Source organism: Centruroides sculpturatus, unplaced genomic scaffold (assembly GCF_000671375.1).
Source record: "Centruroides sculpturatus isolate CEXI.00-Female unplaced genomic scaffold, Cexi_2.0 scaffold1431, whole genome shotgun sequence".
Lineage (NCBI taxonomy): Eukaryota > Metazoa > Arthropoda > Arachnida > Scorpiones > Buthidae > Centruroides > Centruroides sculpturatus.
Window position 1 is genome coordinate 127,876 of NW_019385780.1, and position 14,629 is coordinate 142,504.

Here is a 14,629-nt window from a genome sequence, read left to right on the forward strand (position 1 = left end):
TTATTTTGCACAAACAATATACAGTTTAACCCAATTATAACGTCATCGGATGTAACAATGACCCTAATATAACATCAAATTTTTATCGGTCCCATGATTTTACTATACTAGATAATGTTAAGAAACCTACTTGTAACAACACCCTGTTTTAATGTCATATTTGAAGCACTCCCAAATTTACAAAATTAGATTACAAATTTTATTTAACACAGAAGAAACTACATGTTCGGTTCTAAGGTCAGAGTTCACTTCTTAGAATGACCGTGGGTGGTACTCTCCCCCACCTGACTTCGGTGGGGTGAGGTGCCTGTTTTGCCTGTTTGTAGAAGAGGGTCGCCATTTTGGATTTTATTTTGACTCGGTTCTCGGTCCCATGACTACCTACAAGTCTTTTTTTATGCGCAAATGATTTTGGCACCTAATACTCTGTGCCAAATATCAACTCTCGACATGTACTCCTTCATACCTCTATGCTGGTAACATAAAACTACAGTAAGAATTTATAAACAAGACATAGTCTTGTCAAAAATGACTACAGGAAAGAAAAAAAAAATTGACTGATGCATGTGTTTCCTTTGTTTGAAAAAAATAATAATAAATAAAATTAAGATAAAAAATTATAAAAATAATAAATCAATAAAGTATATATATATAATCACCAAATGTGAGTAAAATGACGCAGAGAATTTTTGATTAAAATTAAACATTTTTCAAAATAATGAAATATCCTTATTTTGCATGCTTCAGCTGTAGCCAAACTGATGATATATCGTCACGTCAAAATAAAATGGTTAAGGACAATTTCAATACCCAAGTAATGAACAAATGTACTACTTTTCGTTCTAATTTGAGAAGTAGATAATATGCATTTTGTTTCATGTTTTATGATTAATCTTTCAATGTTGCAGTTACTCTCATTACTCCATATTATTAGAATGTCATATATATTGGGTTGTTCGGAAAGTAAGTTCGCNTCATTAATAATTGTTTTTATAAGAATTATCTTTGTAACTTTCATAATTTTTAACAGTCGTAAAATTGAAAATTTCTGTTGTCTTCAGAGACAAAGATGACAAAAGTCTTCTAAAGAATTTTATCTTTGGAAATGAAAGAGAATGGTTAAGATTTGATACCACCACTGTTTTCAAATTTTTGAAAGAATCATCACATCCTGAATAGCAGTTTTTTTAAATCAAATATTTCTACTTGATTTGATATAAACTATTCTGTTCTATAACTATTCTGAATGGAACATGGAATGGTTAATTGTCAAAATAAATCTGAGCATATGAACAAAATTAAACATTTATGCCACCAAAATATCAAGTTTGAATATAAACATATTTGAGTATATGAATTAATATTTGCAATATTATGTGAAACATATATTATAAAATTATATAGAGCAGATTGAATGTGAAAATATAAACAAAGTGTGCTAATGTCCATAACAAAACAAATTAAGAAGTTTTTGAAATCTGCATCGTGCAAAGTATTACCTTTCTTTAGAAACATAACTGTGATGGTACCTACCTCTTTAAGGATATTTGCATTCATGAATACACACAAAGAAAACAATTTAGATCAGTTATGGAGAGGTGCTATTAATCAACATTCTTATTACAGAATATCAGTTTTATATTAGTGCCTACATACTACTTCATATAAACTCAATAACCAATCTAATGAATCAACTAGATTTTCCAATATTAAATTTAATGGAAGAAGTAGCCACTGTACTTGATTTTGAGAGTATGTACCCATCTGTAAGCTTGAAACCCTGTTGTAACATTCTCAAGGATTATTAAATTCTAATATTGAACTCTGAAGAGCAGAGAAATAACACAATGACATTGAAAAGATGGCTAATTTAGTATGTTACTGTTCATTCTTTTTATTTAGTGGAAATATTTTTAGACTTTTGTCTAAAATATTTCCATCAAATAGGACAACCCAATCGGTTGTCCTATAGCAGGAACTATTTATGAGTTATTGATGAGAAAACAATTCTGTCTTCATTTGTGCCTGAATTTGTTATTTACTGAAGATATATATATATATCTTCAGTAAATAACAAATTCAGGCACAAATGAAGACAGAATTGTTTTCTCATCAATAACTCATAAATAGTTCCTGCTATAGGACAACCGATTGGGTTGTCCTATTTGATGGAAATATTTTAGACAAAAGTCTAAAAATATTTCCACTAAATAAAAAGAATGAACAGTAACATACTAAATTAGCCATCTTTTCAATGTCATTGTGTTATTTCTCTGCTCTTCAGAGTTCAATATTAGAATTTAATAATCCTTGAGAATGTTACAACAGGGTTTCAAGCTTACAGATGGGTACATACTCTCAAAATCAAGTACAGTGGCTACTTCTTCCATTAAATTTAATATTGGAAAATCTAGTTGATTCATTAGATTGGTTATTGAGTTTATATGAAGTAGTATGTAGGCACTAATATAAAACTGATATTCTGTAATAAGAATGTTGATTAATAGCACCTCTCCATAACTGATCTAAATTGTTTTCTTTGTGTGTATTCATGAATGCAAATATCCTTAAAGAGGTAGGTACCATCACAGTTATGTTTCTAAAGAAAGGTAATACTTTGCACGATGCAGATTTCAAAAACTTCTTAATTTGTTTTGTTATGGACATTAGCACACTTTGTTTATATTTTCACATTCAATCTGCTCTATATAATTTTATAATATATGTTTCACATAATATTGCAAATATTAATTCATATACTCAAATATGTTTATATTCAAACTTGATATTTTGGTGGCATAAATGTTTAATTTTGTTCATATGCTCAGATTTATTTTGACAATTAACCATTCCATGTTCCATTCAGAATAGTTATAGAACAGAATAGTTTATATCAAATCGAGTAGAAATATTTGATTTAAAAAAACTGCTATTCAGGATGTGATGATTCTTTCAAAAATTTGAAAACAGTGGTGGTATCAAATCTTAACCATTCTCTTTCATTTCCAAAGATAAAATTCTTTAGAAGACTTTTGTCATCTTTGTCTCTGAAGACAACAGAAATTTTCAATTTTACGACTGTTAAAAATTATGAAAGTTACAAAGATAATTCTTATAAAAACAATTATTAATGATAATTATTCAAACTTTTAAAATCACATGTCTTACAAAATCACATACCTTACAAAAGTGTTAATCAGAGACTTTGGAAAATGTAAAGTATTTTTACATATTGACACTAATTTTAAAACACAATGCAACTTTTCCAATTCCAAAATAGATTTTGATAATGGCATCTTTGGTTTAAGAAATGAAGCTACTTGATCCTGTGTGGCTAATTCATGTTCTGTAAAATTTTAACTTAAAGTTCAATACTTTTCCATCATCAGAAATTACTTTTAAATTAAAAAGACATATTTTGGTTTCACTTACGAACAAATATATACATAAAGTCTCGCCTTAATTTCTCCATTCCAATTTCTAACAAGAGATTCAAAAGCGATCGTCCTTCTAACATGTAGGATTCAATATTGTCATGTTTCAAAACAGTCATTTTTGCAATTTTTGTTGTATTATTTCTGAAGACCTTTGAATTATATAAATGATTATTTTTATAGACTATGTATCATATAATTTTAACTTAATTTGCTAATTTTACTTACAACTGGTTTTATTTCACCTGTTTTCAACACATCAATAACACTTAATAAGCAGCTTTTCAGCTCTTGATAAGAACAACATCCTATATAATATTAAAATTAAATTTAAAAAATTTCAATTCAATAACATATAACTGATTTTTATTCATTCTATAAAATTTTTACAGCAATTTTTAAAAATTAATTTTGGTAATCTTTGTAAAGTTGGATTTGGTTGTACAAACATGGTTCAAAATCAAATCAATTTTATTAAAAGCTATAGACACGAATATAAACATCATTTAACCCAATCTTTAAGATTAATGCCAAATGATTATTGAATTACATCAGGTTATATTAATGCTACTGCCACTAGCTGGGAGGAGTGGAGTGAGAGATGTGTAAAGTGGAGCCCAACAGCCCTAGGAGAATCTGCTTCAGAGAACCAGAGGTTGACTGGAGCAGATAGAAATAAAAACCAGTTGGCAGCAAGAAAAAGAACTTACCCTGTGCCTTGTGTCAAAAGCAACCTCATCTCTGACAAAAGAGAGAATCATTGAGAGAAAAAGTTGTTCAGAATCGCATTTGAAGAGAGACAATGATCTCTCGAGACGTAAACAAATAATTAGCCAATCAGCAACCGGCTTGTGAGAGATGAAAGACGAGAGACAATGACCAGAATATCACTCCCCAAGGATAGGCACATAACAGATACAACTGACCGATCAGAAGCATTGAACATTGCAGGTGTAGTAGCCCTTTAGATGTTTAAACAATTCGAACAAACATGACATTCCAAGTTTTGAAATAAAGCATTCAATCTTAAACATTGTTCTACATTCAAAAAGTGGCGATAACCTACGATGATGGCCAAACTCCAGCATACATTGAATAGTTTGTGAAGAAATCTATTCAATGTATGCTGGAGTTTGGGTACATAATTTTGGTTCACTATTTTATCCAATTATATTTGTGTATATTTAAAATGAATTTTATTACTGTCATAAAAATTCCAAAATTTTAACTAACTTTTAAGGACATTCCACAATTCATCTGTAAAATCCTGATCCTGTCGAATTCCAAGCATAGTTGAATCCAATTGAAAATCATTAAATTCATTGGTCATATTAATATTGCATTCGACTTTCTTTCTCAAGCTACTGTACTTCAAATCTGTAATATTAATTATTTTTTAATAGTAAATAAAATTATATTTTTATTTTTCTAAAACTTTTCTAGATTTTTAAGACATCACCAACTTTCCATTAGCGTTTTTATTTCTGCTAATACATCATGATCAGATTTTGCAGGCCAAGTTACTTCACCACTTTCCAAACCCAAACTTAAGTTCTAGAATATTAAAATAATTTAAGTTACTAATAAACATAAATAAAAAACTTACTTTTAATATTTTTAAATACTTTTTAGATAACTTTTGGTTTAATTTTGCTAATTCACAAAACTGAACTATCATTAAATTCTGACAGACTTATGGATAAACAATAAATAAATAAAACCTAATGTAAAATCAATATTAACGATTATAAAAAAGTTCAAAGTTAATCATTTCTTACTTCATAAAAATTGCAGTAATATTGAAATCCAAAAATTTTTGATATCAATAAGATGCATGACACTTTCCTTTTTCCCAAAGACACTGTATCATCCACCATGATAAATAGGGAAACTGGCTGTTCCATCAACTGTGCAATGGTTCTAAAAACTAAATTTCTCATCAAAATGGGACATTACCCTATTTTCATCTTCAATATTCCTAAACCATATTCTTTCTTGCTGCTGGATTGGTTGCTGTGGGATCTATGAGCCTTAGCTCCTCTAGTAACCACTCAGGTCCCCATACACTGTGTGACTTTTTCTTGTGAGAATTTGTAAAGGAGGCTGTTTACATGCTACCTCTACTCAGAAATCTCAAGGAATTCTGCAATTGCATCATTGCTGCTGTGGCTGCAATCACAATGAACATGCTTGCAGCAAATGTGGAAGGAGTTAGACTAGTATTTAGATGTGTGTCATGTGTAGATATGTCCTGATATCACAGAAGTATTGATACAGGTATCAAGAGTAGTTTTAGCTTATTTTGAAGGGTGATGTATTTCAGCATTGTAACTCTAACAATTTCTGGAATTATGAACTCAGTCCCAAAACTTTTGGAGGATACATCATATAATTCATAATTACATAAACACTGTCATAATTTAGATATATTTACATTATGATTTAGTTAAATAAACTTACTCTAATTAATTCCAGATCACTTGAAATTAAATAAGCAGAATTTTTTCCAGCACCAGAAGTTATACTGATAAGCTACAAAACAATAAAATTTGAAAAATATTTTATTAGTTTATACAACTTAAAATTTAAAATACTAAATTTCCAGACTGTTTTTGCCTACTTAAAAATTTTAATTCTTTCGATATACACAAATTTTAATACTCACAAGATTACATTTAGCATTACTGTTTGGTTGTTCCAAAATCTGATTAACATTAGTCCAGCTGCACTGAATAATAATAGAACTTTCTTTCAAATTTTCCAAATTTTGTGTCATGCTACTTTCATCAAAAACTGTTTGCATATCAGGTATAACATAACTGGCAAAAGCTTCAATTGTCATCTAAATATAATATTTGTGAAGTATAATATTAATATATATGATTTTCACTTTTATAAGTAGAAAATCTTTTAGAGACTTACTTGAGTATTTATATTTGAGAAACCCATCAAATTATTTTGTTTGATGATATCCAAGTGAGGCAACTTGTCTATTTTTGAAGGGCCTAAAGTAAAAAAGCTTTATTTTGTAATATATAAAAACGTTTTCTAAAACATTTTGATACTTGTATTTTAAAATTACAAAGAGTTTGTAAATCACTTTTTAATTCTTGTCATCTTTGATTAAAAAAATTACATAGAAAATTAATTTACCCAAACAATTTAAGATAATTCGAATATGCTTTCCATCCACACAATGTACACCCATCCAAACTGTGCAATTGGGATCATTTCCATTGCAGGGTATCCAAAGAGGTAGAGTCTCTTTATTTGTGTTTTGACTCAAGTAAATATTATACAAGGATAAATATAATCTGAAATGTAGAAATAAACTTTTAATAAAAATAAATCAGCATCAATTTTAAATGTGCTCAAGGAAAAGAAAAACCTTGCTATTTTAATGGGAACTGCAGAAAATACTTTTCTTGCTATATTTTTTGGAGACAATACTGTATTTGTTGTTTCAAATGTCATCTCATTAAGAGTTAAGTTAAAACTGGCCTCTAATGGGCATCCAGTCCATTCAGATTCATTATTATTAACAGTGCTCTCTACAATTTTATTACATGAATACGAGTTAACAACTGTACTCTCATTGGATTTAGTATGTGAAAATGGCTGCAATAAAGTTCTTTCTTGCTATAAAACAAAAAAACAAGATTATTATTTGATGATAAATATTTTAATGATAATAATTCATCTGACATTAAAAATAATTAATATAATATATTTATAAAAGGAAAGGTGACATTCACAATTGCACAAACTACAGAAACATTAAACCGATAAGTCATTCTATGGAGATTTAGGAGAGAATTATTGAAAACTAAATTTGTGAGTCACAACAATCAATGAGTAGTAGTTTGATTTTTGTGCCAGGTAAAGGAACAATAAACACTAACTTTGCTCTGAAACAACTAGGGGTAAAATATAACAAAGAGAAAAAAACCAATACAGTGGGTGATCGGTTAACGAACATAATCTGTTCCAAGACTTTGTTCGCTATCCGAATTGTTCGTTAACCGATTATCAATTTACCATAGGTTTCTATGGAAATTTGATTAATTCGTTCTGGAGACCCCCCCAAAAATAAAAATATATATACTTTCTTACTATGTTTATTCACATGTAATAATAAAAATACATACGTACACAGTCTTGCATTTTTATTAGTCATGTTTTTTTCCGTTTGAAAGGGTTAAAGAATCTGTCCAATGTCGATTGCTTTTCTGTCTTCTTCATGATTTTTGTATTTGTATGAATTGTAATTGTAGAGATCTATAGGCCTATTAACCTCAACCAGGTTTAGAACACATTTGAATTCAAATGTGTTCTAAACCTGAGGATGGCCTGTGAATCAGGCTGAAAACGTTTGTTTGTTTCAAATAAATTATATTTCTCGGCAAGAATAAGATGTTAATTATATGCATTCACATATACAACAAGACTTGGGGAAACCTATTCCGTTTTTCAAGCAAAACTCTGGGCCATTCTTTCGGCCATTAGATGGTGCGACTCCATATATAATAGAACAGAAATAACTATCTTTACAGACTCCTACTCGTCTATTCAAGCCATTCACAACCTCCAGTGGCATTCACCTATAGTCCACGATATCTTGCTGGAATTGGCCAAAGATATCAACAGGTATGCCATCGTTTGGGTCGGGTCATGCCAATGTTTCTGGAAACGAGCGGGCTGACCAACTTGCCCGCATGGCTTCTGAACTAGAAAGTGAACCAAGCTATAATGCCACTCCCCAATGTCACATCTTAAGACAAACAAAAGAAAATGCATTTGCTATCTGGCAAAGACAATGGGAGGAGCATAGCTAATGTCTTAGAAAGGAGTTTTTCCCCAAGGTTTCAGATTCTACTCTTCCAATCATTGACCAAAAATTGGTCCAATTCTATACTGGACATGGGAAGTTCAACCAATATCTTCACAGGTTTGGCAAATCGGAAAACTCACTGTGCGAAATTTGTAACGAAACAGATGGAGTAAAACACTATCTATTTAAATGCCCTATGTTGGACGATAAGCATTTTACCATCACCACTAAATATGGAACCTGTTACCGGTGTACTTTTTGCGTGAAAAAATCTTCTTTCCACAAATGTTTTCGAGCTTCCTAGATAGCTCTTCCTCAGGTATAGAAAAAATTCAGACGGAATACTTCGAAAATTGAACGTAGATGTTTAAATAAAAAACGAACCTAAAAATAGAACGCCGCTGTTTAAACAAAATATGAGACTCGTATAACGAACAATCATTAGGACGGTCATGCGCATTCGTGCGCTGATGTTGATATTTATAGATCGTTGTTTATGAGGGCCTGCCACGCTATAGAAAGATTAATCTCATCCTTCCGATTTATACATGTGGTCAGGTGGTTAGCCTTACAGATGGATATAGCTTCCCGCCATTTTAGATATTCCAGGTGGGGCATAGTGTCGATGATATCAGCTTTGTCGAACTCCGGTTCTATATCGGGATCGGATGCAAAGGTGGTTAGGGCTGTGGTGTACCGCCCATGCCGAAGGTCTGCTTGATGCTCTTGTATTCTGGTGTTTAAAGATCGCTTAGTTGAGCTAATATAGACAAGGTTCTCGTTACATCTGTGATCTTTCAGCGGGATAGAGTACAGGCCATGAAGCCTGCTACGAACTGGACTGCCTTTTCCATTTCTGAGGATGTCGTAGATTGTTGGGCATCTTCTATAGGCTATTTGTAATTGTTGTTTTCTGGCAATCTCAGCGTATATCCCTTTAACATATGGGTTAAAGGTGACTGGGAGACGTGTACGTTCATCCTGGTCAGTATTGGTCTTCGTATGCGTAGTGGGTGCGTATTGCGAGCATTGATGTCGCTCAATTAGACGGTGTGTTAGACCATGGTAACCATGCTTATTTAAACATCTATGTTCAATTTTCAAAGTATTCCATCGGAATTTTTTCTATACCTGAAGAAGAGCTATCTAGGAAGCTCGAAAACGTTTGTGGAAAGAAGATTTTTTCATGCAAAAAGTACACCGGTAACAGGTTCCGTATTTAGTATTTCATCCCCGGTGTTAGAGGGAAGTTTAATTTACTTACCATCACCACTCTACTTCCGTGAGAAGAAAATTGGCCTTGCAGCCTTGACATATTTGTCAAAGACAAAAACTGTTTTGTAGCATTTAAAGAACTAGTACATACTTATGTCAACAGAACTACCGTTAATTAGGTCAATTTGTCTCAATGGATTGATGTTTTCTCGAATGTGTTTATCATTGATATAATAATTTTGTATTATAATATTCTATGTTCATTTGTTAATAATACCCGATGTATGTTACCATGTATTTATGTAATCAACTCCTATGCAAATTATTTTATGTAAGTATTTGGCTACTCTGCGGTCAATAATTTGCCAAGTACTGTACATTAACTGAACTCTAAAATATATAGCTGTAATCTAACATATTCTTGTAATGTAACCTGTTTTACACGTAATATGCTTGTAAACATTCTGCTCCTAACCTCGGTGGTGCTCTGCGGAGCCGAGGCCATCTTCGGAAATAAAGATTTATACAAAGTGTAAGATACCGTCGCAAGTTTTTCGCCGGTAATTAAAAAAAATTGCAACGGTATCTTCATTTTTTTTTCAAAAAATGAAAAAAATGAAAATACCGTCACAATTTTTTCGCCGTCATATCGGAATCCGAACTATAAGAACCCGTGTTATAGGGGGGTCTACTGTATATCCCATGTAATTAGTATATTAGTATATCATTGTTAACCTACTTTGCATTGAATTTTCATTGATGTTAAGCCTAACAAAAAATTTTTTAAAAATAATAATCGTTGCTATTGTATCGTTAAAAATTAAAAAATTAAGCCTCATTTAAATACTGTCTCCCTTTCATGGTCGAGCCAATGTTGCCAACTAAAACACGTAAAAATACTATTAATTAATTAATTTAAAGTAGCCAAGACATAGCCAAATATTGTAGCGTCACATCACTAGCAGACATTTAAATTTGCCGACTAGAATGTGGTCGGTTAACCGATGTGACGATTGATCGGGGGTTGGATTGGTACGGCTCTACTGTATTGCCAACAAAATTAAACATCTAAATGGAAATGATTGCCATTAACTCCAAACAGCAGTTGTTAACAGCCTAACAATTATAAAACAATTTTACATTCACTTGCCTTTCAATTGTTCTATAGCAGGGGTCAGCAGGAATGGCTTGCGAGCTGCATGCAGCTCTTTGGATATAAACTCCAATTTCATCTCATCTCAAGCAGCCTTATAACTTATGAGTTTATGAGATAGAGCCACCAAACAATCATGTATTCAATTAAAAATAAGTAGCTATTTGCCAGATATAGTAAAGCTATCAAAAGCAATGCTTGGACACCATTCTAATTAAATTTTTAAATAAAACATTTTGAACTTTTTTCCCTAAAAATCCATATCCTATACATATGTATATTACATATATGCAGCTCTCTGGTACTTTTGTTATCCTGTTTCCATGACAATTTGGCTCTTCTCACTTGACAAAATGCCGACCTGTTCTATGGTATAAGCATTTTCTTTAAATCTTCTCCCTCACAGCTTTTTTCACTGCCACAGTACAGTTATCATAACCCAGGAGGGGAGTAACAGTAAAGAAAGTAATAGCCAACATCTTATCAAGGATTGTTTAGACAGTGTTCAGAAACAGACAATTGTCGTCTTTGCAATGCATTTCAAACCATGGTACAGAAAGCCAATGTCTAGACATTATTTGGCTGTTAATCATCATTTAATCTAAACTCTCTCTGTATTGCAGAGACAGAGTTTACATTAAACAACAAGTAGCCAGATTGCCGACATTATACTGTATACATAGAAATGAAAAGTAATTAAAATTTTACTTTAGTAAATTGTTGAAGAACAAGACATTTCTCTGGTACAGAAAATGCATGCTCCTTGATGACAAATGGGCAATTTTCATACACTGCCAATTGATAATTCTAAAAAAAATAATAATAATAATATTTATTAATTTAAATATAATCTTGATATATTTGAATTATTTTTAAAAACACTTACATCAATATAACAGGGAGTAGACAGTACAGTATCTTCATTAAATATGCTAAAAGGAAACAATTTACTTTATTCTTTTTTAATTACATAATTAATAGAAATAAATAATTTTAAAATATGGTAACAGGTATACAGGATGATCCAGAAGTGGTAGATAAAACTTCACAGTATGATCAATTATTCAATTTACAGTAAAAATATTAATTCTATAGTTATGAACAGGAGATGAACACCTCTCTTAGACAGATATGATCTAAGTTATATTATAGTCGACTCACATTAAAACAAACACTAATAAAACAAATTCTCATGTTAAAGCAAATTTCACCATTATGGGAATCCGGAGTTAAGAAAAGGTTGTCTCTTACCCATGTTTGGCTTCAGATCTGCAAGATCCATCCACTTTGTCAGTGGATGGAATCGTAAAATTGTTCGAAAGACTAAGGAAGATCGTAAGAACTTCCTGCTAATTTTTCCCAACACCAGCAAAATGAAGTTCTTATAATTTTGTTTGAGAGGGAGGATTCATGGACTCCCGATAAGACATCAGCATATATTTAAAATCAAGAATGAGACCATTTAAACTATCTAAAAGCAAAATTTAATGAAAATAACAAACATAAAAATACAAATATGTGATTACACAAACAGATAGCTTCTAAAGTCCATATTTAAATGCGAGAGAGAGAGTATTTACATCATTAAAAACATACTACCTCGGTTGATAAATGTTGATCTTTCCATTAAAATAATAAACAATAGGTCTTTCATTGATATTCCTCTTGTGGAGAGGTTAATTGGCGATACTCAGCAGATGGAGATTCGATTCAAATTCGGGACTGGAGAAGATTACTCTAGGTTGTAGAACATTGGCAAAAATGGCCCCAAATGGTGGGAAATTGCCCTTTTTATATGTAAGTCCCTTCCAATCAAAATTTGGGGTTTGTATCAGCTGACGGGACATAAAAATGAGACAAACATCCAGTTGTTCATTAAAATTTGAGATAAGCTCCTGTGAAAGGAAGTTCAATTTCCCTTTTTGACACAAAAGTGTTGTCTTTTCGATGGGAAAAATAAGTCAAAGAAATTAAGTTAAAGTATTTAATGTACATTATTACTTGACAGGAAAAAGTTTTAATTTTTAATTCACGAGCGAATAGCAGTCTGGACCAATTCCCAAATTCTAGCTGTTTTTCTAAATTTATTAATAAAATGGATTTTTGCAATAAATTTTATAACTCATTTTTGGATTCTCACACCATTGTTACAATGTTAATTTTCATACGATAAAGCCAACAAAAATCTTACCAGAATTCATTAACTGTAAATTACCTTCACAGCCCCAAGAAATAACCAATTTCCAATAACGGTTGCATTTTACACTTTTCGAAGTGAACAATTAAAAGTGGTACTATAATAATTGTTCCATTTTTGGTAGATTTTATTCTCTTAGTAAGCAAAGACAGGTTCAATCTCCAATTGTAGAACAATTCAAACATCTGGTTTTAGCAGATGTTTGAATTCTACTGTAATCAGAAAATAGGAATTAAAGTTTAAGGATGCCAATCCGTTTAAATGGATGCAGTCCCATGCAAACACATACTAGTTTGCATGTCAGGGAGTGCACATAGTGATGCCAGGTTTGGCTACTTTGTGCAAAATTTGGCTGCTTTTTTACTCTATTGGCTCCAAAAAACATTTTCTACTTTTTCAAACAATCTTCAACAAAAAAAAATCATAAATTTCTTTCATCTTTGTATTATTTAATCTCTCTGATATACTGCTCAACACTTGAACAGCAAATACACTCTCCTCCTCATTTTGTTTGATTTTAAAGTCATTTAGAACACTAATTTATTTTTGTAAATAAATTTTATTTTTTTAACTTTATTTAGAAAATTAATTCAAAATATAATAATTTAGAGATTTTGATCACCTATTAAGCCTTAATTCCCTTAAATTATAAAACTTGACCTTGACCCTGAAAATCATTCATACAAATATTTGATAAAGCTAATTAATCACTGTTCCCCTAGTGATCTGTATTTATGAGTTGACTATGGTTATGTTCATAAAGTTGAATGAGTTAAACATGTTAGTAACGAATCGTTCGAATAGTAGTAATCTCACTCAGTGTGCATGCTCTGCGGTGATGACGTTTCAAACGAAACTCTAACGAAGTTCACAAAGAGTTAGTTCACATTGTTAAGAAAATGGCACCCGACAATATCGATGTTTCTAAATCTACCTGAGTGTTTAAACTGTGAATTAAAAGGCGAATTGATAGAAATAACTGTCCACCCAAAGCAATCTAAGAAAAATATTTCGAATAAGGCTGCACTAGCAACATTCATATCTTTGATTTTAGAAACAGCCATTTAGTTATACACGAATCATTTGAAGAGTCTAACAAAATAAGAATAATGATGACGTTATTCTCGTTTAACTCGTTCAACTTTATGAACGTACCCTATATTGCCATTAAGCATGTTTTTTCCTCAGACAATGGAAGCACTCATCACATCATATCAGCACACCCCTCCAACCAAAGCAACATGAACTAGGGACTATACATGGCTACCTAGATTCCTACCAGGCTTGAACCTGACATCACAACAGGTCTTGTGACGTAGAAGACGTCACATCGGTTAACCGACCGTTCTAGTCGGCAGATTTCAAATGTCCGCTAGTGATGTGGCGCTACAATATTTGGGTATGTCTTGGCTAATTTAATATTATTTTTGTTAAATTTTTGCGTGTTTTAGCTGGCAACACTGGCTCGACCATGAAAGGGAGGCCAGTATTTAAACGAGACTTAATTTTCTAATTATGAGTGGTTGTTTGTTTTGTGAGCAATAAAATAATTTTAAAATAATTTTTAACGATAGAATAGCGACGATATTATTTAAAAAAAAAGTTTGTTAGGCTTAACATCGATGAAAATTCAACGCAAAATAGGTTAATAGCGATATACTAATATACTAATTACATGGGATATACTAATATACTATACTAATAATGGATTTTTTCATACTTTTCGGTTATCCGACTTTTCAATTATCCGACCAACCCCAGTCCCCAATTAGGGCGGATAATCGAGGTTCTACTGTAAA

The 14,629-nt window shown here is 31.5% G+C and overlaps 1 protein-coding gene across 4 annotated transcripts in view; it reads right to left on the reverse strand.

Annotated features, from left to right (window-relative positions):
- LOC111642073 (protein zwilch homolog) overlaps nt 1–14,629 on the reverse strand; it is a 40,635-nt gene that overhangs the window by 17,195 nt on the left and 8,811 nt on the right. For 2 of the 4 annotated variants that reach the window (XM_023388346.1, XM_023388345.1), the window contains exons 2-13: nt 11,520–11,565; nt 11,342–11,440; nt 6,823–7,073; nt 6,588–6,748; nt 6,357–6,439; nt 6,100–6,276; nt 5,895–5,966; nt 4,898–4,988; nt 4,668–4,811; nt 3,663–3,742; nt 3,433–3,586; nt 3,181–3,346 (exon numbers count right to left, since the gene is read on the reverse strand). In XM_023388346.1, coding sequence (XP_023244114.1) covers nt 3,181–3,346; nt 3,433–3,586; nt 3,663–3,742; nt 4,668–4,811; nt 4,898–4,988; nt 5,895–5,966; nt 6,100–6,276; nt 6,357–6,439; nt 6,588–6,748; nt 6,823–7,073; nt 11,342–11,440; nt 11,520–11,565 — 1,524 coding nt within the window. The remainder of the gene's footprint in view (nt 1–3,180; nt 3,347–3,432; nt 3,587–3,662; nt 3,743–4,667; nt 4,812–4,897; nt 4,989–5,894; nt 5,967–6,099; nt 6,277–6,356; nt 6,440–6,587; nt 6,749–6,822; nt 7,074–11,341; nt 11,441–11,519; nt 11,566–14,629) is intronic. The other 2 variants (XM_023388347.1, XM_023388348.1) reach the window with 2 other exon arrangements.